At 34.7% G+C, this 24,774-nt stretch overlaps 1 protein-coding gene across 5 annotated transcripts in view; it reads right to left on the bottom strand.

The window, feature by feature from the left end:
- The window catches only part of USP37 (ubiquitin specific peptidase 37), an 88,192-nt gene that overhangs the window by 62,155 nt on the left and 1,263 nt on the right, over positions 1 to 24,774 (bottom strand). For 2 of the 5 annotated variants that reach the window (XM_079135188.1, XM_079135186.1), the window contains exons 2-7: positions 20,652 to 20,747; positions 16,266 to 16,489; positions 12,836 to 13,007; positions 7,452 to 7,552; positions 4,111 to 4,283; positions 3,739 to 3,813 (exon numbers count right to left, since the gene is read on the bottom strand). In XM_079135188.1, coding sequence (XP_078991314.1) covers positions 3,739 to 3,813; positions 4,111 to 4,283; positions 7,452 to 7,552; positions 12,836 to 13,007; positions 16,266 to 16,421 — 677 coding nt within the window. In that variant the 5' untranslated portion in view covers positions 16,422 to 16,489; positions 20,652 to 20,747. Of the gene's footprint in view, positions 1 to 3,738; positions 3,814 to 4,110; positions 4,284 to 7,451; positions 7,553 to 12,835; positions 13,008 to 16,265; positions 16,490 to 20,606; positions 20,748 to 24,774 lie in introns of all 5 variants that reach the window. The other 3 variants (XM_079135189.1, XM_079135185.1, XM_079135187.1) reach the window with 2 other exon arrangements.

Raw genomic sequence — 24,774 nt, forward strand, 5'->3', positions numbered from 1 at the left:
TCTTACACATTAGCCTAAAGGTGACTTTATAAATTATTTTTAGTGCAACCTGTGTTTAAACTACAACCTGTGAGGAGGTCAGGTGTGGATTCTCCCCCTGTAAATTGAGAAGTATCAATGTGAAAACTCTATGACAAGATGGAATGAACTTAAGACATAAAAGGAAATAAATGGTATAAGAAGGGAGAAAGGGAATTGCATTACCTGCCTCCTTTTTTGGGGGTGGGGGGTGGGAGAGATTGATACAGGATATCAAACCCAGGGCCTCATGAAAGCTAAGAACATGTTATACTACTGAGTCACATCCTCAGCTCAAAAGGATTTGGAGGTGGGTAGCTGAACCCAGGACCTTGTGTTTGCTAAGCATGTCCTCCACCAGAGCTACGTTCCCTGTAGTACCATATATTATAGAGGACAATGGTAACACTCCATCACAGCCTCTCAGATCCTTATTTCATACACTCACACTGCCCTGACCATTTGTTTTCAGTGCTTCGAGAGGATACCTACAGCCCTCCAGAGGCTGCATGTTAACTACTTCAAACATTTTGCTAATTTGGAGAGATCCAAAACCCCAAGACAGTTGATAAACACTGTCCACTCTAGGAACATGAAAGCTTCAAGTCGAAGATTCTAGAGTTGCTGTTGGATCAAGAGAAAGCCTATTTTCTATAGGATTTTTACTTAAGATGATCACATCCTTGCTTGGCAGTGGCAGCATGATTCTAAAGATGATAGCTTTCATGAAAGAACAGGAAGAAACATCTTTGGTGGTCTGACCTAGGGGCATGCATCTCAAAATCATTTCTGAAAACTTATAGCCTCTACTTTTAGCTTTCCTATTGATTCTATAAACCATTTAACACGGTACACAAATACCTTTGTGTTTAAACTAACTAAAATGTTCCTCAAAACTAGACTTTGACTAAATAAATTGTTTCTAAAAGTGGGGTGCTATCCTAACCAAAATATGTGGGCATTAGCTTGGGGCAGGAGGTAGGGAAAAAGATAATTACAAATTGGAAAGCTGATAACCATTGCTACGCCTCAGCAAAATATCTGATAAAAACTATTACATGTAATGTCTTGGAAGGAAGATCTCATAATCACTGAACTTACAGCACTAAAAGGTAAGACAATTAAGAACATTTGCCTGTGCCAGTGCTTCTTATTGCTTTCAACAAAGTCCTCTTTGAGACAGATAAATTCAGGCTAGAACCAGTTAACTTGCAAAATGGGATGAAAAGGAATATAGTCTCTGTGACAGCTGATTAGAATCAAAATTGATAATCTGAGAACAGGATCAAAAATTCCAATTCCTTCTGATTCTCAAACTGGGATTATGATAAGAGATAACTAGAAAGATAAGTTTTATCAAAAAAAGTTAATACTAAGGGAAAGTGGATAAGAGACATACAGAAATATTCTATATTGTCTTTACAACTTTTCTGTAAAATAAACATGTTTGTTAAAACCACGGTGGGTGGGAGCAGAAATCCACAAAAATATTAGCCTCAATTCTTTCTCAGGTCCAAAACAGCCTGTTTGTTTTACCTTTAAAGAAATCTCTAGACTTTTAAAACTTCTAGACTCTTCTAAAACTTCTAGATTTATTCCAGAACAAAGCAGGCTACAAAAGCTATGTGGCTCTGAGAAAGAACAGTATACAAAACCTATTTGCAGTGATGGCCTTCAAAGAATAGAAATAAGCAGCAAGACGCACTGGCGCACACCTATAATTCCAGTGATTCAGCAGGCCAAGGCAAGAGAACTACAATTTCTAGGAAATTTTAGAAACTTAGTGAGAACCTGCCTCACTAGGGAAAAAAAAAAAAAAACTGGGGATGTAGATAGACAAAGCCTACTAGAAGGCAAAACAAGGGTCCTATGAAGTACAATCAGCAAGCAGGTTTGGAACCTGCTAAGTGGGCTAACTAGGAATTTATCTCACTGTCTTCATGGTCTTCACAATTTTTGACTAGTAAAATTTTACCACTGCTATATACAAAGACTCCTCCAGTTTCCTATTCTTGTCTTTCTTGTCTTTTCTAAACAGAACTTTTTTCTTTTGTGGTTACTCTGTTCCTACTCCAGCAACATATAATGATATGTACATGAGGATGGGCATAGGGAGTGCAGATTACCTTTTAGCTTTTAGGTACCAGACTGAAAGGAACACAGGTGGACATTATAGAGAGGACTGCACATCACCCAGAGATTCTAGTCTCTGAGCTGGATACAAGGTCTACATGAGAGTTGGAGTCTGTCTCCATTATGATGGGGTAAGGGTATTCGAGGTGTGGGGAGAACGGTAAAGGGGATGTTTGGGTGGCCAGAGGGGCAAACTATGGTCAACTATGTGAACTGTTCTCAATTTAACTACTGTACCCTGTATAATGATCGAATATTGCGAGGCATATTTCCCAGACTTTCTCATAACTTAAAATAACCATGTGACTACATTCTAGCCAATGTGATATGCACAAAAATTGTGTGCTATGCCTTCCAGCCTTAGGAAAGCAGTCTGCCCTTCCTTTGCTCCTTTCCTCCTTTTTTACTAACAGAAGTGGAGACATGAGAGTAGAGACTGAAGTAGCTAGCTAGGTCAAAAAACCGGAAGCTATTTATTAAGGATGATACTTCAAGAAGATACAAATAATCTGAGTCTATGGTGACTGTAGTTTCAGGTACCAGTTCTATCACCAATCCAGACTTTCACATCTATTACAGCAGCAGAACCAATTAATATACAAAGTTTCTATGACTTTTTTTCAGCTCCTTTCTTATGACTCCTTGTTCTCAAATACAGTTAACTAGTAACTGATTTCTATTAAGGAATTAATTGAGATGTTAAGTTTTAACTATGTACTAAGTTTTCTCCCCTTGAAGGAAAAAAAAAAAATCCTCACATGGTAAGAAAGTGGACTATGAGCTGGTAACATCCCAGATGCAGATCTATTCCCTTTTGTTCAATTCAGAAAACACTCCTGAAAGATGAATGTTCCTTGCTTACAACCTATGTAGGGGTCACAATCTTTTAATCCCAGGCAGACTTTTTACATAAGTAAGATAAAATAATTATAATAATAATAGAAGGAAGGAAGAATGGGTTCACACTCAAATAGCAGCCCAGCAAGAAACATTTGTTTGGAGTTCTTTGGCTCTAGTCTTTCTGGGAGTATTCCAGATTTTAGGCAGGAAAGAACAAGTGGAATGAAACAAAGGCAAGAGGAATGGATGAATTCCCTCTCTATTGAACCTACAATCTACTGTTACCAAAACACTTTAAATTCTGCTCCTCAACCTTTGAAATTCCCACAAGTTGAACATTCCTCTAATATTCCCCAGTGGTTTTAAGAAACATTCATCTGAGCAGGGCATGGTGGTACACACCTGTAATGCCAGCAGCTCGGGAGGCTGAAGCAGGAGGATCATAAATTCAAAGCCAGCACCAGACTCAGAAACTGGGCAAGTCCCTAAGCAACTCAGTGAGACCCTGTCTCTAAATAAAATACAAAAAAGGGCTAGGGATGTGGTTCAGTGGTTAAGTGCCCTGAGTTCGCTCCCTGATACCAAAAAAAAAGAAAAAAAAGACACTTATCTAGTACTAAAATGATTCTTTTTTTTTTTTTTTTTTGGGGTGCTGGGGATCGAACCGAGGGCCTTGTGCTTACAAGGCAAGCACTCTACCAACTGAGCTATCTCCCCAGCCCCTAAAATGATTCTTAAGCAACTTACGATGATGAATCATTTTCCTTAGGGTAATCTTCATTCAGCTCTGATCCAGATAACATTCTTTTCCTCTTTTCAGTGCTACAGAGAACAAAGAAAAAACATTTTTTAAAAGGTACTATTTCATACCAGTAAAAATTATAAACTAATATATTCAAGGACAGGAAATGTGACCATATTTAAATGAATATACTGTATATCTGCATGCTAAATATATTTCACTGACATAAACTACATAAGACAAATACTTGTAATTATCCACAAAAATGTAGATCACACTTTTTTTTCTTTTTTTTTTTTTTTCTCAAATTTCTAAAAGGCCTAAAAGATATTTATAAAGAGGTAATCAAGTGACTAAGTTAGGAAAATCTTTCATACCGGTTTTCTAATAATCCTGATCTAAGAGGTGTTGATGTTGACGTTAAAGAAGGAATTGCCCGAGTTATTCCATTTCCTGCTACAGTCTTAATCGATCCTCTACCAGGATTACCAAGAACTTTCCGAAATGGAACATCATCTTTAGCTTCCAAACTTCCTCTTTTTGAAGAAGCCTGTATGAACAAAGTTTGAGCTAGTTAAATTTTCAAATTAATTGCAATACTTTTAAGACCTATGATTCTCAATGGGAGCTTTAAAAAAAATAAAACTGCAGACTCATCTCTACAGAGTCTAGTCTAATTGGTCTGGGGTGAAATTCATTCACCAGTATATAAATACACACACACATACTTTGCTGCTGGGGATCAAACCCAGGCCCTTGCATACGCTAGAAAAGTGCTCTACCATTCAGCTACACCTCCAGCCCCTAAAAATAAATACTTTTAAAAGCATTCCAGGTGATTCTAATGCATAGTCAAGTGTGAGAAGCTGAGCTTGATACTTGTTTTCCTATAATATTCTTGTGAACTTAAAAATTCCACAGCACACCTGAAGAAGGCAAGAACCCTACTCTGAAGTATTAATTTATTTTTGTTTCTTTGTTTTGTGGTGCTGGGGACTGAACCCAGCCAGGGTCTTGTGCACATGAGGAAAGCACTCTACCAACTGAGCTATATCCCCAGCCCTGAAGTATTTAAAAAAAAAAAAAAAAAAAAAAATACAAAGACATAGTTCTAGTGATCAGCATGAATACTGATCTTTTCTATTTTATGAATATTGATCTTTGGAGAAAAATACAAAATCATGATTATGATAAGTAAAGATGGGAGTGACAAAGCTAGGGCTGTAGTTCAGTGGGAGAGCACAAGTTTAACATGCATGAGGCCTTGGGTTTGATCCCTAGCACCACTAAAAAAAAAAAGAAAAAGAAAAAGAAAAAGCAACAGTGACATTTGGTTGACATAACTTAAACACCAAATCATGTGCACTCAACATACTTCCATGTGCTTTTGAGAGGGTTTGAGTTTGGAGGAATAAAATGAATATATATATAATGATGCAAAGGAAGATGAGAAGGAGTCCACTGACAGAGATGAATCAAAGAATCTACCCTCTACTCTAGACAAATCAAGGACATTCAGAGAGAATACAGCAATGTAAACACATTAGCTGGGAAATAGTGCTTTAGGTGAACCTTCTGCCATTTAAATTTTATGCCTCTACATTAATAGTTATGCATTTCTCTATGGAAGACATGTTCAATTGTGTTCTTCTTATAGAATTACAATCTTAGGATAGGAACTAAACTTCTTGAAAAATTAAGTTAATTTTCAAACGGGTGATAAATTTTCAAAATTCAGGGCTAGGGGTATAGCTCAGTGATAAAGCATTTGCATAGCATGCACTAGGTCCTGGGTTTGATCCCCAGCATGGCAGGAAAAAAAGAAATCCTAACTCAAAGTAATACTAAAAAGGCACAGACTGAAAAGTCTCACTATCACCTCATCCCCACATAACTAGTTCTTCCACTTGCTATTCTCACACCCTATTTCTTCCCTAGTTTCTCCAGGCAAATAGAATCAATACTTCATTTTTTTCCTCACACATATGGTAGCATAACTTGTTTACCCTTGCATCTTTTTCAAAATTTCATCATGACCTCAAAGAAATATTTTACATCAAATTCTTTTATACATACATAAAAATACAACCAAAATATTTGTATCTGCTATGTACATTAACACACACATTTAAACAATATTAAAAAATTTAAATCCCTACTTAAAAATGTATGAATCACAAAATAATTATGCTCAGTGGAAGAAACCAGACTCTCCCTCCAAGAGTTCTCCCAAAATACAAACTGATTACACCTACATAAAATTATAGAAAATACAACCCTAGCTATAGTAACAGAATCAGTGGTTGTTTCCACACAGGGACCAGAGAGGGGGGAGGAGTGAGGATTACAAAGGGGGATGAGGAAAACTTATTGGGATTATAGTTATGTTCACTGTGTGACAATGATTTTAAGGTTTAATACCTAAGTCAAAACATTTAAAAAAAAAATCAAATTATACTTTATGTACAATTTACTGCATGACAAATTATATCTCAATAAAAATGTCCCCATTCAGGGTTAAGGAAGAATAGAGTTACTTTAGATTAGGTAGAGGGAACTGAAGGGAGGGGAGAGTATGGGGATAGGCAGAATAGTAGAATGAATCAGACATTATTACCCTGTGTACATATGTAACTATACAACCAGTGGGATTAGACACCATGTATAACCAGAATGAGAAATTGCACACCATTACATATGATGTATCAAAGTCCATTCTACTGTCTGTATAACTACTTAAAACAAATTTAAAAAAATGTTTTAAATGTCCCCCCAGAAGCTCACCTATGATGATCATAACAAAAGATAAAATCTTACTTATTGCTTAGTCCAGAAAATGGACTAAGTAATCGTTTCTGCCAAGCCAACAGAACTCATAAATTAACTTATAAAAGAGATTTAAAGTTTTTCTGACTTTATGCCTGGCTTACCTTTGCAAAACAAATTAAAAGAGACATAAGGACTGCTAAGCTGCATTAAGATGATTAATTGGCACGTCTCACAGCTGGCAGAATAATATGTATGAAAGAAAAACTATTAAAAAAGCAAACAGAAGATCTCAACAAAATAAAATGATTTCATATACTATAAAAGCAAAGTCCATAATAAAGAACATACCCAAAGTGCATCATTAAAATAGTAGCAAACATTTCTAAGGCCATCAGTAATGTGGTACAGTATAAAATGAACTGAACAATTTTACATACATTATCTCACATCAATTCTTGAAATATTATTGTTGTTTCAACTTTACAGATAGGTGCTGAAGTTCAGGATACCTAAGAAACTTCCCAATGACCCCTAACGAATAACTGGCACATCAAGTCTTGATCCCATACCTAATTCCAAAGTCATGCTTTGTTTTTTATTTTTTTAGTTGCAGATGAACACAATACCATTGTTTTACTTATGTATTTTTATGTGGTGCTGAGGACTGAACCCCACGCCTCACACATGCTAAGTGAGAACTTTATCACTGAGCTACAAACCTAGCCCCCAAAAGTCATGCTTTTAAAAACTATACTTAAACCTTAGATTTTTCACAAAAATAGAAGAAATCAAGACGTCCAAAATGATGAAAAGCTCTGTGGAAAATATCCTGTGACAATGCCAGAAATACTAGACATTACAGTCTAAATTCCACTTCCTCCAACCTCCTAGTATGTCTGTCTACAACTATCATTTTTTTAAAAAGTGAGAAAGATTCAAATGAACATACCTGATTATCTGAATAAGAAAGCTGCCTGTTGGTTTCCTTCTGTGAGGTCCTGCTTCCCAGAATGGCTCCAAAACTACCAGAGCCCTGAGAAGGTTTCATGGCTGGTGAACAAAAACCAAAACGGTTTAATTAAAAAAAATGTATCATTATTATTATTATTATATAATATTGAATAAATGGAAGAAACAATGAAAAAATAAAACCAATTCTTTCTGATAAAAAATACATCTGAGATATACAGTAATTAAAATTGTGAGCTAAACCAGGCACAGTGGCACACACCTATAATCCCAGCTACTTGGGAAGCTCGGGCAGAAGGACAGCAGCCTGAGGAACTTAGTAAGACTCTATTTCAAACTGAAAAAAAAAAAAAAAAAAAAAAATTTTTTTTTTTAAAGGGCTGGGCTGGGAATGTAGCTCTGTGGTAGAGCATCCCTGGATATCTGGGTTTAATCTCCAGTACTGTTAAATTAAAAAAAAAAAATAAAAAAAAGAATGTAACACAAAAATGTAAGAACATATAGTAGAATAAATTTTACAAACCAAAAATAAAATGCTAGCTATATGCAGTGGCACATGCCTATGATCCCAGGTACTCAAGAGGCTAAGAGAAACAAGGATCTCATTTTTTTTTTTTTTTGGTACCAGGAAATGAACCCAAGGAAGCTTAACAACTGAGCCACATCCCCTGTCCTTCTTATATTTTATTTAAAGACAAGGTCTTGCTGAGTTGCTTAGGGCCTCACTAAATTGCTGAGGCTTGCTTTGAACTCTCGATCCTCCTGCCTCAGCCTCTCAAGTTGCTGAGATTACAGGTGTACACCACTACACTTGGTGAGACTCCATCTTAAAAATAAAAAGAGGCTGGGGATATAACTTAGTGGTAAAGTGCCTGTCTAGAACGCATGAGGCCTTGGGTTCAATCCCCAATACCTTAAGGAAAAACAAAGAAAAAGAAAATGCTACAAATTTTCCTACATGATATTTGGTAATTAACAGTCTGAAAGTTAGTCAGTGTTCATCTAGAGCATGAACATTGACTCCAGATGCCAAGGAAACATGTCAGAAATAATGACACATACACCTCCAATAACATATACTCTAAAGCACTTTCTACAAGTTTATCAGTTATAAAATATACATTAATTGAAACATCACATGGAATTCCACAAATATGTACAATTTTAATGTATTTATCAGTTAAAAATAAATTCAATTAAAATTTTTTAAAAAGTGTATCAAACAATAAATGTTTCTATTCCAAATAAATTTATGCTAGTTTAAAGAACATTCAAGGTTCTAGATAAATATGAATTTGTAAGCATTTCAAAAATATTTTTTATTTTTAGTTTGTGAATCTCCCATTGATGATCATTTTGAAATATTTTTTCAAAACTACAAACAATACTTAACATTCTTCCACATTACTTCTACTAATAGAACAATTTTTGTAGAACAAACTCCTTAGAGTAAGATTTGCTATGTTACTGGACAATTTAAAACCAAACTGATATTACCAGTCTTCCAAAAAATATACCTAAACGCCTATCAAATACATGAACATCATCCTGCTTTCTCCCTCACACTGATGCCAATGTGACAGTAAAAATTTGATTCAATACTGAAGCTGAAAATTATTTCATGTTTAAGGGTCATCTATTTTTCTTCCTGAATACTTTTGTAGTTTTTTCCCATTTCTCTACTGGTTGTCTTTTTCTTACTAATTTGAAAAATAGGTCTTTGTATATTAATGGTATTAATATATCACTCTGGAAATATTTTCTTCTTTGGTCTTTTTTTTTTTTTCTTTCTGTTGACACAGACATTGTCTAATTGTATTGTCTAATTGTGTATACAGTCCAGGGTTTTTTGTTTTTGTGTGTGTTCATGTGTGATGCTGGGGATCCAACCCAGGGCCTCATGCATATTAGGCAAGCATTCTACTACTGAGCTACATCCCCAGATCCCATTTGTTTTTATGTAGTACTCAGGAATGTCTTTTCCATCCATAGATTATATTGGAATTCAGTTCCCCCATCACCTTTTTCATTGCAGTATAGGGTCTTCTTAAATTGCTGGGGCTAGCCTTGGATTGTGTGTGTCCGTTGAGGGGCAGTCCTAGGGATTGAACCTGGGGTACTCTACCACTAAGTTACATCTCCAGACTTTTTTTGAGTCAGAGTCTTGGTAAGTTGCCAAGGCTGATTTTGAACCCGAGTTTCTCCTGCCTCAAGACTACTGGGATTATAGGCATGTACCATCATGTCTGGTTAACTCCACTTTTTTTTTTTTTAATTGTAGATGGACATAATACCTTCATTTTATTTATTTATTTTTATGTGGTGCTGAGGATCAAATCCAGTGCCTCACACATGCTAGGTGAGCACTCTACCACTGAGTCACAATCCCAGCCCTAACTCCACCTTTTAATAATACTTTCATCATTTTAGTTTTTTGCATTCAAATTTTCAATCAATCAATCTATTTAGATGAAAGGAGTGAAAAAAAGATTTAATTTTAGCATCTTCTTAAATGATTAGCTACTTGCTTTGTTTATAGACAACACAGTTTATGGAATGTTAGTATTTTTTCCCAGTGATCTGAATGCTACACTTATATATTAAATGCTTTATATTTTTTAAAGTATTTTTATAGCCAGGCACGGTGGCATATTCCTGTAATCCCAGTGACTCAGAAGGCTGAGGCAGGAGGATCACAAGTTCAAAGCCAACCTCAGCAACTTAGCAAGGCATTTAGCAATTCAGGGAGACCCTGACTCTAAATAAAATACAAAAAAGGGCTGGGGATATTGCTTAGTGGTTAAGCACCCCTGGGTTCAATCCCAGTACCAGGAAAAAAAAAAAAAAAAAAAGGCATTTTTATGTTCATTATCTTACTCTAGTTCCTGCAAAGTACATAATATACCCTTTGGGCAGCTAAGGCAACTAAATCTAAAAGATTAAAATGACTTGCACAAGATCAAAGAATGAGTATCAAGCCTACAGCCAGTTCTTCTAATAACAGTTATGACTTGCTTTACAGAGTCATGCTTTACATTAATGAGCACTCATTCTTTAAAATGCCCTCAAACTAAGATAATATAACTTTCACTTTAGAGATGAGGAAACTGAAACTAGGTTAAGTGACTTGCCTAAAACCGCAAAGGAAATAATAAGAGATAGGATTGAACCCAAATCTGTTTAGGTCCAAAGCACAGTCTTCTATCATGCCATGCTACTTAAGCTTAGGTACCTAGTCTGCTGTGTTTTCCACTACAATGCATTTAAAGACATGCTTTTCTTACATCAATTCTTATGACAGCAATTTAGTCAATATCATGGAAAAACAAAAATGTAGACATAGTTCCTGATATATTTGAAGAATTTTACTGTTTATTTATTTGGGTACCAGGGATTAAACCCAGAGATACCCTTATTTTTTATTTCAAGACAGGATCTCACCAAGTTGATTAGTGCCTTTCCAAGTTGCTGAGGCTGGCTTTGAACTTGAGACCCTATGCCTCAGCCTCCTGAGATGCTGGGATTATAGGCCTACACCATTGCATCCAGTCCAAGAATTTTAAATAGTACTGTACTCAATTTCTTGATTCTACATTCAACTGTTTAGGGGCTGGGGGATACACAGAGCACTTGCTTAGCTTATGTGAGGCCCTGGGTTTGATCCCCAGCACCAAAAATAAATAAAATCCACCTGTTTAGTATATTAACTTGGCTCAGATTTGGTGGCATGAATAAGTACTAAATGGTGCACAATCATAAAATGTTTTTATTTTATAAAAATGGTGTGCCGGGCTGGTGCTACAGCTCAGCAGTAGAGGGCTTGCTTAGTATGTGTGAGGCACTGGGTCAATTCTCAGCACCTCATATAAACAAATAAATAAAATAAAATAAAGGTCCACTGACAAGAACAACAACAACAAAAAAAAAAGAATGGTGTGCCAAATGACATTATCAACTAAATATAAAAAGTAACACCACTACATTTTAATTTTCTAATGCTTATGAGTTTTGCTGGGCTTTTTTCTGGTGGCAGAAATTCAATCTAGTGTACATGCTAAACATGTGCTCTACTGAGCTACACCCAAATCCTTCTAATGTTTTTAATGTTACATTTAAATTGAAAAAACTAGGAGCTGAAGAGATAGCTCCTTTTGGAGAGCACTCGCCTAGCATGCGCAAGGACCGCGGTTCAAATCCCCGGCCGCTCAAAGGAGAAAAAAAAAAAAAAAATAGCTACAAAACTCTTTTAAAAAAAAGAAAAAGAAAAAACTAGCAAAAGTTTGTCAACTATAAAATATTAGAAAAGTATTCATGATGGAGCCCAAGAATAACATTAATAGTGGAAAATTCATTTTAAGCAAAAAATCATTCCTAAAAAGATGCCTGTAAATACATGAGAACCTGAGAACATTATGTGATTTTCTATAGAACTCAGTTTTCATAGGAAGAATAAAACCTAGGAATAAGATTCATATAGAAAAAAAAAAAAAAAGATTCATACAGATAGGCATGTCTATAAGATTTATGCAACAAGGTAACTTTTCCCAATTATAATTTAAATCCTCTTCCTTTCCTAGTTACATATTTTCATAGAATCTATAGGGTTTTCTATGTATAAGATGGAGTCATCTGCAAACAGAGATAAATTTATTTCCTCCTTTCCAATTTGGATTCTATTTATTAAGTAATTGCTCTAAGACTTCCAATGCTATACTGAATGGAAATGGCAAGAGCAGGCATCCTTGCCTTGTTTTTCTTTTTTGAAGTACTGGGATTAAATTCAGGGGTGCTCTACCACCAGGCTGTATCTCCAACCCTTTTTACTTTTTTCATTTTGAGACAGGGTCTTGATAAAGTAGTTGCCCACACTGGTCTCAAACTTGCAATCCTCCTGCCTCAGACTCCTTAGTAGCTAGGATTATAGGTGAGCAACACCACACTAAGGCTTTGCCTTGTTATTGATCTTAGGGGAAAAGTTTCTGGTTTTTCACTATTGAGTCTGATAGCTATGGGGTTTTGACAAATGGCCTTTATCACTGAAGTTGTTTCCTTCTACTCCTAGTCTGTTGAGTGTTTTTATCATGAATGGATGTTAAGTTTTGTCAAACACTTTTTGTGTACTAATTGAGATGATCTAACAGTTTTGGTCCTTTGTTCTGTTAATGTGACATACAGAATGACTTTCATATTTGAACTAACCTTGCATTCTAGGAAAAAATCCTTCTTGGTTATGGTATACAATTAATTCCTTTAATGTGCTACTAAATTCAGTTTTCCAATATTTTGTTGAGTATTTCTGTACCCAGTATTCATCATATTCTTTTAAAACTGCTTATGTCAGACCCTGGGGTGATTAGTGCTTACCTGCATGAAGTCTGTTTTGATGAACTGCATCTAGAAATAACCTCATTTCCTCTGCATCCTTACTTGGTACTTTGTCAATAGATAAGAAGCTATTATCTTGTAGAGTTAACATTAGGCGGCTTTGTTTTGCTCCACTGGGTCGAAGAACCACATTTTTAATGTTATGACTTAGCTGATAAAAACAAAGGAAATATTATCTTATCATCAAAAATGTAAATTAAGTGCAATAAGTTATGTAATGGATACTAAACTTTATACTTTCCAAGGTATATTTCTCACTCTTCTCCATACTGATTCAATTTGTTTTTAACCAAAGAGTTCCCATTTCTTGATACATTTAAATCAAAAATTAAACTTTTAGAAGACACAAACATATACTTCTAAACTTCACTTTAGAAAGCAATCCTAGGGATTGGGGATACAGTTCAGTTGGTAGACTGCTTACTTTGCATACACAAGGCCCTGGGTTCAATTTCCAGGGCCACCAAAAAAAAAAAAAAAAAGAAAGAAAGAAAAGAAAAAAAGAAAGCAATCGAGCTAACTAGTGAGTTAACAGTTTTTGAAGCATTTACAGTTTATACTATCACCAGTATAGAAAACCAAATTGGATTAGTTTTTTTCTTAAAACAAACAGCTTGTAAGATTATTTGGTAAATCATTTAGGTAGCTGCAATATAAAAGAATATTAATCCAGGCTACAATCCTCACTCTCAAAAACACATCAGAAATAAACGTTCACCAATATTAATATTTTTTAACTCTCTAAGCAGATTCTCTTGACTTTCATTTCAACCAAAGATCACGAGGCATCCTAGAACTTTCTTAGCTTACAGTTATCACTTTCCAGAACTAGTTTAATAATTCATCTTGGATTCTTTTAGCCTTTGGAAGTGTATAGTAAAACACCACTTTTCATTTTGTCTTGAATGAAACTTTTACAAGACTAAACTAATAAATCTTAAGAGTGTCTTTATTATCTAAATAATCCCTGTCAGCCGTATCCTCTTAATAGTCTCCCTTGGCAGAATATACAAAGGCTTCTAAAGCTGCCTTTTGCTTAAGACATTTCCTTTAAACAGCATAAAGAAAAAATGACATATTTCATTAATTTTAATTAGGAAGGAATATGTCAATTTTTAGATTAAAATGAAAAACTATTTTATCAATTTTCTCTAGTAAAATATAAAAATAGGTAACATAAAGACATTATGTCAGTCCATTTACCATTATTTTAAAAATTAAGTAGGCAAGTCTACTCAATAACAAGAGACTAATTCTGCAATTGGTCACTTCAACAACTGAAAATCCCATGTAACCCCACAATTTCAGTAACTTCCAATATGGTAAGAGCTACCCAACTCTTTATCCTAAGTCCAGACCTCTGTTAGAACTCCAGCTTGTTTACTTTCTGAATGTCTGAAATCTCAAACAATTCATCGCTCTCAATCCTCACACCCCAATTTTTCCCCCTAATCCCATCACAGAAGGCATGAAAGGGACTGCCATTCTCTCAGAAATAGGGAATCTCCCAGACTATCACCCTCACCTCCCAAATCTAATGAGCTGAGTCTTCTTGACTGTCCTTTCCTCCTCTTGTTTCTTTCACTATTTTTTTCCTTTCTTTAGGACTTTTCATTCCTAACCTCCCATGGAAACCTGTTACATGTCCTTAATTTCTCAGTATCTTGCCTATCCCCAAAGGATATGAGTTTGAAATGTTTGGCTCCTTAGAACTTGAGACCCCCTTAGGATAAACAAGAATCAGCAAAATCTGGTTCCTATCTAGCTCTTTAGCCTCTACTTCTGCCACTCTCCCCACTGCCCACTTACTTTAAAATAACTTCTCATTTCCCTGAATGTTGACTCACACCTGTGTGTGTTTGTCCATATAATTACTTTTGCCTTACCTCCACTATGTTTGGCAAACTCCTACATATCCTCTAAATTCCCAGAATACAAACTACTCAATTCTACTGTTAGCTCATTATCACTGAATTATTTTTATACCTGAAAATGCATTTGGTTACTCTTAACTGAGGGGATTCTGTGCTAAGTTACAGTTAACCATCTATAACTTGTAGATGGTTAACAAATGAATGTTGAATATAAATTGATTCAGAACTGAGATGAGGCTGGAAATGCAAATATAATCATCACACTCCTAACGATCTGTTTGCTTAACTATCTGAATACTCAATGCCAACCTGGGCTGAGAACTGAAAAAAGTGATTCTATTTCAAAACAACTTTCGTTTGTTGAGATAGGCAATTAGTAGAGATGTATACATGATAAGCTACTATTGTTTCTATTATCAGTCACCACCTCCAACTTATTTGATAAACAAAATCACAAATAATTTATTTTGATAGTTCAAAAATAAAGACAAATGGGAAATTTTATTTCAGGTCAGGCTCTCTAGCATAGTTGTATACTGTTCTTCAACAGAGTATTTTAGTTTAGAACAAATATTATACTTTTGTATAACCTAATTAACCAACATGGGATTTTTAAGTGCAGAAAAATATGAGACATTATGTTTTGTTTTGTTTTTGTAGTGCAGGGGATTGAACCCAGGGGTGTTCTATCACTGAGCTACTGTCTCAGCCCTTTTTATTTTTCATTCTGAGACAGTCTCACTAAAATGTCTAGGCTGGCCTTAAACTCGAGATCCTTTTGCCTCAGCCTCACGATTAGCCAGGATTACAGATGTGTACCACATCCAGCAGACATTATGTTCTTAAACTAAACTCATATCAAGATGAGTAACTCATAGCTGCATAAGAGAAGCAGTACAGAAGTAAAAACAAAATTAACCATTTTTTTGTAGTGATAAAGAGGCTCCTTCGAAACCTTACAAGAATGAAGTTATATAAACAACCTTGAACAATCATCCTTAAGTAGACCACATACCATGACTTTTGGCAGAATTATTTAGGAAACAGACATTGGCTTTTAAAAGACACTAATAAATCCTCTTAAAAGCTAATATTAAATAATGATGAATTCGTCATCTACGTTAAAAGACAAAAGGACGGGTGGGGTTGTGGCTCAGTGGTACAGCACATGCCTCATGTGTGAGACACTAAGGTTCGATTCTCAGCACTGCATACAAATAAATGAATAAAATAAAGGTCCAACAACTAAAAAAAGAAAAAGAAAAAAGGAATAACAAAGATTGACCTAATATGGTTTTTAAAATAACTCAAATATACAGGATCCAAATCCTTCCTGCACACTAGTTTTCTTTTCACTTCCTGCTCTCTTATACATAGCCAATGCTGGTGCTGAATATAAGTTATGTACACAAAAGTATTAGTGTCTTGGAAATGAGAAGCATGAGGAACTATTGTGATGCTTACTATGTCTTAGAATAGCAATTTACTGAAGGACCTGATTCAAGAACCATTACAAAATAAAATTTGGTTAATACCTGAAATATCCTTGGAATTCCTCCAGTATTGTAGTGAACTACTAGGCTGACTTTATTCTCTTTTTCCACAATTTCAAAGGATCCTTCTTTCCACTTGGTAATTCCAGTCTGCATACTTCGAATTCTGATAGGACCATGTATCTTCAGAGTAGACATATTTTCTTTAAAAATAAATTGCTTCTAGCCAAATTAAAAAGCAAAAATACACCTTCACCTGACAGGTTCTAAGGAAGGAAAATAAAATAGCAAGTTACAAGGCTTTTTAAAATTAGAGTTTAAAAGAGAATACTTAATGCATCTCATATTTTTCCATTTCAATAATCCACTTTTATGAAGCAATCTCCAAGGCCCTGATCAACTGTAGAACACAGGTAACAAAGAAAAAAAGCAGGCACTAACATTCAATGACAGCATCTAACTACATTTAATTTTTTCTGTACATGTTTCCTTCTTTGCCGAAGAGTCCAATACCTATGCCTATTAGTCCCTAAATTCTACATTTTGCACAATTCATAACCAGTTGTTGCCAGTAATGACATGCCAATTAGGAACAAGAGTGATGCCTTTCTCAGTGTGATTGCCTTCACCACTACTAAAGTATTGAATTCTTTTCTTCTTTTATGAATGCTAATGGGTCTTAAATTTCAAATACAAGTTCAAAAAATTGTTTTCAGTCACCTGACTACATTTCTTAGAAAGTTTCTTCTAAAACATCAAATTATTCAGTCAGTAGTCTAAGCATTATCTTCATGAACAAAAGACATTAAATGAATAAAAAATGTTAAGAATCATCAAATTAGTCCAACTTTGAGAATTACATTGTTTGAAAAAATCATCTAATCTTTAGGAAGAACAAAAACTGCTCTCTTACTTAGAGCCACCTACCATTCATATTAAACATTACCATTCCTAGAGGGAATCTTTAGCAATTTTACCTTTGACAAATATATTTCCTGAATGAAATTTTAATACTTAAAAATGACTCACAGCAATGTTGGGATGTCTAAGATCCTTCCAGCTTTGCCAAAAGTCAGCAAGTAAACAAAATTACAGTAATAGCAGAGAGTGTTATGTGTATTAAAAACATAAATATGCAACCATCTAAAATTGCTGTCAAATTTATACCATTTTCAAACCCCTAAAAACACGCTGCCCCTAAAATAGATTCTTGCTCATAATCTAATAAATTAAAAATCTTTAAACAATGTCTCTGCCTATATAGCTCATCCAGGAAATCTAGAAAAGGAATTACACAAAGAAAAATACAAGGTCTAGAAATCAGGAGTCGGCTCTGTCAATTACTAACTTATAACATACTTCTCTATTTACAAAACAGGACTAGCAAATGCTGTAACATTTCAGAATGAAGTAGCATATATTAGGCACTCAGCTGACAGCAATATTAATATTAATGGAGTAAGTGTTCACTATCTGAATTTATTCTTGTCTATAATACCTCTTTCTCCAAAGACCTCCATAAATAAGGTATTAATGAAAGTCACCCACTCAACTGCCTGTCGGGGACAGCCAAGCAACAGAAATGACTTAAGTAAACTATGAATAATCCAATTCAGCCAATTATTAGCATATAGCAATAGTGAACTTAAGTACTGTACTATCACCTTATTTTTCAAGAAAATAAAGACTCAACTTTTATATAAAACTGCCTGTTTTAAATTGTGAGTAATGAATTCAAACTTAATTTGAAAGCTAAGGCTCAAACAAAATCCACCTGTAGGTAGGGCACAGCATAGGGGCCCCGAGTTACTGTTCAGCAAAAAACTGGGGCTAAAAGGTGTGAAAAAACTTTGAAGAGTTAAAAAGTGTTATGCATTTTAAGTTCTCTGTCATAAATCACCCAGCTCATCAAAGTTTTCTAAGTGCCTACTACAGGCAGATTTAGATATCAGTATAATTGGCTGGATATATTAATTCATTAAAGTAATAGAGTTCATAACTGTACACAGACTATTAACATGTTTTACTCAAACTAGTAACTCTGAAGGATTCTGAACAAGCAATGTATATTTAGAATTTTTTTTGAATTATTTGTGGCTTCATTGTTAGATTATGTCCTTGAAATCATTTGCACTCTGCTTCTCACACTGCAAAGAATATGTGATTATTCTTCTACTGTAGCTTCCATGCCAGAAACAATAAATCTGAACTCATTAACATGATGTAAAGGTCCCAAGATTTAGACCCTGATTACCTCTCTACTCCCAATATCAATAAGCTTCCCCAAAACCAGTCATTCGAACTACTTGCAATTTTCCCCCAAAGCCAAATGTTCTCATTCCATTATACCTCTGTACACACTGTGGTGATGCCTAGAAAATTTTTTATTCTTTTCCCATCCTCAGCCCTCTTTAAATTTCTTTTCTTGGCTCTAAAATCAAGGCTCAACTCTCTAAGAAAGCTTTCCTAACTCCTTTCATTTGTTCTCTCCCCATATGCATAATGAGACTGTTTAAATCCTTCTGTCTTCCTGTTGTGTTCTGCTTACTTACCTCTAGCAGAGTAGTTATCATATTGTATTATAAACTGTTTATTTCTTTGTCTCTCTATCTAGACTCTGAAGTTTGAAGACAAGGAAGATTTTCTTTAATCTCTCCGTACCCACTAAGACAGTGGCTGATGCACAGGAGACAGAAACTCATTGTTCAAGAATAATGAACAAAATAACACTAATTTTATTCAATTTGCTATTAAAATATACAACAGCAGATAGTGGAATCATAAATTTCTCTTATATGCCCAATGTAGGATTATATTTATAAGAGTATTGCTATGCGCTATATTGTGTATAACTCATCTTCTCTTGAAGACTACTATCTAAGCCTTTTCTATGCGCATCTAAACTTCCCCACTAAGAGCAAAGCTGTCCTTATACCTTATTAATAATTCAATGGAAGACTGATCATTTATTGATGTGAATTAATACGCAGCTACAGGAAACAATACTTAAAAAACTAGTAAGCTTTCCCAAACTGGGATTAGTGTTAGTCACTGTTCAATGATGAAACTCCATATTAAGAGTTATATCTTGGGCTGGGGCTGTAGCTCAGTGGTGGAGCACTTGCCAAGCAAATGTGAGGCACTGGGTTCGATTCTTAACACCACAAAAAATGAAACAAAATAAAGGCATGCCATCCATCTGCAAATACAAAAGAAATAAAGAGTAATATCTTTTGTCAAATTCCCTCAGCTTTCCCTATGTCTCATTATTCATTGGTCAGGATGTCAAAATAAATGAGAATACAAAAACCCATTATCTTAATTTTCTCTTATTAAAAATGACATTATTTAATGAAATTTAGATGAAGAGTTCAAAGTTCACTAAAATAAATAAGAAATAAAAATGTTATTGGTTACTTCTGTTTTTAGCTACTTGTTCATTCCTCTCAAACATTTTGATGCAGAGTTTTGATTAAGTGCATAAAATTTTACTTTAGATACTAAACGTTTTCTTTCTTTTCTCTTGGTGCAGGGGATTGAACTCAGGGGCAATTTACCACTAGGCTACATCCCCAGCCCCTCCCGCTCTTTTTTTTTTTTTTTTTTTTTTTTTTTTTTTTTGAGACAGGGTCTTGGTAAGTTGCTGAGGCTGGCCTCAAATTTGGGATCCTACTGCCTGAGCTTGCTGGGATTATAGGCATGCATCAGTGCACTCATCTAGACACTGAACATTTTCTTAACCATTTCTGCTAGGAACCTTTCCTCCTTCTAAGGAAAAAAACCTTAGAGATGCAAGACACAAAATTAACAGAACCAATATAATAAAACTTTTTCTTAATGCCTCAATTTAGTCTGCTACCTGCTTTTGCCCTAAATGAATTAACAATAACTACTTTTGTACATTCATCACATTATCAGGACTTTCCCTACTTGGCCACAAGAAAAGAACTAAGTTTCTCTTTCAGTATGAAGCATGATATAGTAACAGTTAAACTTTCTATGAACCTAAGATAAAGTTTCCTTGAACTTTATAATGCTAATTCTCTTATTAAAGCAATATTAGAAAAAGAAAGGATAATTAAAATGAATTATTGTCTAAGTATGTTCAAAGAGTGTCCCCTTTCTCTAAACTATTGTCCAAGTTGCAGCATGCCATGAAAAGATCAATCAATAATATTGCAAAAATGCTTCTATACCCCGTTTATTTATTTAAATGCTACATTTAAGGTACTGTTTTGAAAACATCCTTATTATTGAGTGTATTCTGTGGTAAAGAAAGCATACTAAAATATAAAACTATTACTTCAAAATAAACACAGAAAACTGTCAATTCTTGCCAATATGCATACTCTTGGAAACATCAAAAACAAAAACACAACTTACTTTTCAGTGACTTTTACTGAAAAACCCTATGTAATAACAATTCACCTTTATTCTGATCCTTGTGCCAAAGGCAATGCACTCTTCTTGGGAAACTACTCATATTCTGCAGCTATGCCAGTTCTCCAGGAGCCATCAACTCAGCTAAAGAAAATATAAGTGTGCCTTTTTAAAATGATTCAATATAAAAAATTAAAACTTAAGAAAGAAAAAATTGATCATTTATGCAACAGTTAACCCCTCAATGATTCAAAAAACCACAAATCACTTACTGAAAATATTTAAAAGGATGCACAACACATACAGGCATGCACGACCAACAATTTTAGAAATGTATTTGCTGTGGAAAATAAGGGACTACAGGAGGGGCCTGCACCTTGATCAACTTTGTGTTCTGATTTATTTATTCCTGCTACATTTTGAAACTAAGAAGTCAGTGAAAAAGTATAGCCTTTGTTGTCTTTATAAACACTGTTAAATAATGACATCTTAAGACTTAAAACACCACTTTTATGTCGTGTTGACACAAATTTCCAAAGGTGAGTAAATTTGGCCTTTTCACTTAGTTTTCAAAAGTTTAAAAAACAAAACACCTGTTTCTCAATTTTAGGCCTTTTTTTTAAAAACTGAACTTGCCCTGAAATTCTATCCAAACATCTTTCACTGCCTAATTAAATGCTACAATATCAACTTAAAATCATCTGACCATTTAGTAAAAAATCACCCTCTGAGTTAACTACACAACGGTAGGTGAAAATGATGCAGTCCATGGCCTCACTGAAAGGTTCCTACTTTTCTCCTTCCACCATCATACAGGCAAGAAATCTTAACATCAGGTTTAATCTCATTCTCATCTACTCAAAACCCAATCTTTTCAGTTACTATCCCAATTTCATAATTATTACCCTTATTTCAAAAACTCATCATTTTGCCATCAATGCACCAAATATGCATTATGCAACATTTACTAAGCACAGTGCTAAGTGCCACACATGCATTCCTTCAATTAATTTTCACAATAACACTAAAGGACAAGAATCATTACTGTATCTACTTTACAGATGAGGAAACTGGCTTAGAGAGATTAAGTAATTTACGCATACAGAACCAATAAGAAACAAAGCTGTGTATCTCCAGCCAGAACCCACAGTTTTAACCACTTCCACAGTTCATCCTCATCAGTGAACTGCAATTATTTTACAGTCCCCATTCTCTCAGGACTTTTCTGCCAATGAATCCTTTATACTACAATATCTTTTCTGAAAAAATTCTTTTATTTTTTAAAATATGTACCCGTCTCCTTAACTTTCTCTCTAAAGACGGCAAGGAGGGGTGGGGGAAATGATACATAGACATGGGACTTTTGTACTCTAACAAAATAACTTTTAGTAAGTGCTAAATACTTGCAACTGATTGCACTAATTTCATTTCAAACTTTTTCCCTAGCTTGTCAATACTTAGAAAATAAATCCAACTGCCTGACTGACATCTGCACACTTTCAATTTTTTATTCCTTATTTTTCAACGCAAATTCTACCCACAAAAAATTATTTTAATATTTCATTTCTCATCCACCAAGAATTGATTTAAACATGGATTTTTCTTACTTATAAAAACCTCATCTTGGGCTGGGGATATAGCTCAGTTGGTAGAGTGCTTGCCTCACAAGTATAAAGCCCTGGGTTCAATCCCCAGCACCGCAAAAAAAAAAAAAAAAAAAAAAAACCTCATCTTCAACAGTCTCATAGTTTAACCTGTTAAAATATATAAACCACTATTCTGATATCCAAGGGCATTCTTTCCTAATTAAAAGTTCATAAAACCAATGTGCAATAGAGATAAAATTGGTGTTAAAGTCGAGAGTAAAGAAGGAAGTTTGTCTAAAGAAAGTTATCTGCAATTCAAGCAGTCTAAAATCTGAATAGTTTTATGAGACACGAATGGGTAAATTATGGATGCCAGGCATGATGGTACATGCCTGTAATCCCAGCTACTTGGGAGGCTGAGGCAAGAGGATTACAGTTCAAGGCCAGCATGGGCAACTTAGTGAGACCCTGTTTCAAAATAAAAATTAAAAGGGACAGAGATGTTGGTCAATGGTATAGCACCCCTGGGTTTAATTCCTAGTTAGTACCAGTGTGTGTGTGTGGAGGGGGAGGGGGTTGGAAAAAAAGTTTTCAAAGCTGAACCCCCCCTTTTTTGATGCATCCTTTAATTTGCCTGCAGAATGGAAAAAAGCGTTTCTCATGAGATAAGAATATCATTATGTTGGGACTTCCAAAATAGACAATTTTTTTAACTTCCTGACATTAAATACTATTGATAAATTATTCAAAATCAGAAAAACAGAGGTCATAACATACATTTGAACACAAGAGATTTGTGCTAAGCAAACAGGTGCCTCAGATTCTTAAGACCATCATATATCTATCACTGAACCTACCAAGGCCCTGTCAGAAAGTAGACATGATGGTTTTTATAGCAAGTTCCAGTGTACTTATTCATTTAACAAATTCTTGAGAAATAAAAATGAAATAATCACCCTTATATCCCAGTAGGGGAGAGGCTTCTAATAAACATACAAGTAAATCTATAATTACAAGTTCTGGAAAATGATATAAAATAAAATACAGGGCATGATGAAATATGATTTAAGACCTGAGGGTTAAGGAGAGGGAAAAAAAAAAAAAAATCAAGATTTTTTTTCCCCTCTGTTTTTGTTCTCTAAGGAACTATCACTCAAGCTGAAAAATTGAAGAATGAGTTGACTGGGGGTGGTATACACAAAGGCCCTGAATTGGAAAATAATTTGGCATACTAGGATAGTAGAGGTGAGAGAAAGGAGGTTGGTGTAAGATGAAGCAAACAAGAACCAAGTTGTGCAGATGCAGATCGGAAGGATTTTGAAATCTTATTCTAAATGTAATAAACACTTAGTAACAGAAAATACACTGAAGGATTTCAAAAAAAGAAATGACATATTATTGTTGAGTGGAGAAGTAATGTGGTTTGTTTGGATTTAGAAAGGAGAGTGGAGGGGCTGGAGTTGTGGCACAGTGGTGAAGCACTTGCCTAGCATGTGAGGAACTGTGTTCAATTCTCAGCACCACATATTAAAAAAATGAATAAAATAAAGGTCTATCAACATCTAAAATAATATTAAAAAAAAAAAAGAGTGGAAGAAACAAGAATGGAAAAAAAAATTGGGCAACCAGACAGGAAAGTATTGAAATTGTTCAGCTTATAAAAATTACAATTAACAATTAATGCTTACTCTGTGTGACATGTGCTCATCACGATTATTTTATTTAATCAAATAAGGTATAAACTCTTATTATTCCCATTTTATAGATGAGAAAGCTGGAAATCAGAAAAATATCAAGCCCAGGTGGAAAGAACTGTAGCTTGAATTAAAAAATGATAGTGAGATGTACAAAAATTGATTCAAGATATATACTGGAAGTAGGACAGAATTTGGAGAAGGTACGCGCGCACTGGAGGAATAACTCATTTTCTAGTTGTGTAAGTGAAGAAATGCATATGCAACTTAATGGGACATTGGAGGAGAAGAAATCTGGGTGTGAAGAGAATGATTAATTTAACACTTTGGTTTTAGACAAGTTACAATTTATAATTTCTAAGAAAAAAGTTAAGTGGAGATGTCCAGACAGTTGGCTATTTGGATATGGAGTTGAAAATAGGATAGACTGGAAATAAAACTTCATAACACACTAGTATATTGGTGGAGTTTAACACTGAGGGAAGAATGGAAGAGCAAAAGAGAACTTAAGACTAAACCCAAACATCCTTAAGATTACTAATTACTTTTATGTCACTGGGGCTTTCAGTCCTCCTTCAATTTTACCTTTCAGCAGAATGCAACACTATGCATGACTTCTTTGATTTCTTTCAAGATTCATCCCCTCTATCCAGTTATTAGCCATCAAGAATATCTAAATGCTCCATCCTAAGTCCCTTTCTCTTCTAGCACTACAATCTCTTTAGGCCATTTCATCCACGTACATAGCTCCAAAACTAGCGATATGGCAGAGACATACATATATATTAATATTCATACACAGACTATATCTATACATTCAAGCCTAGACTATTCCCTGATCTGTAACCCACGATATACAATGCCTACTTGACATATCCCCTCTTTGATAGC

Source organism: Sciurus vulgaris, assembly GCF_902686455.1.
Source record: "Sciurus vulgaris genome assembly, chromosome: 3".
NCBI classification, from domain to species: Eukaryota; Metazoa; Chordata; class Mammalia; order Rodentia; family Sciuridae; genus Sciurus; species Sciurus vulgaris.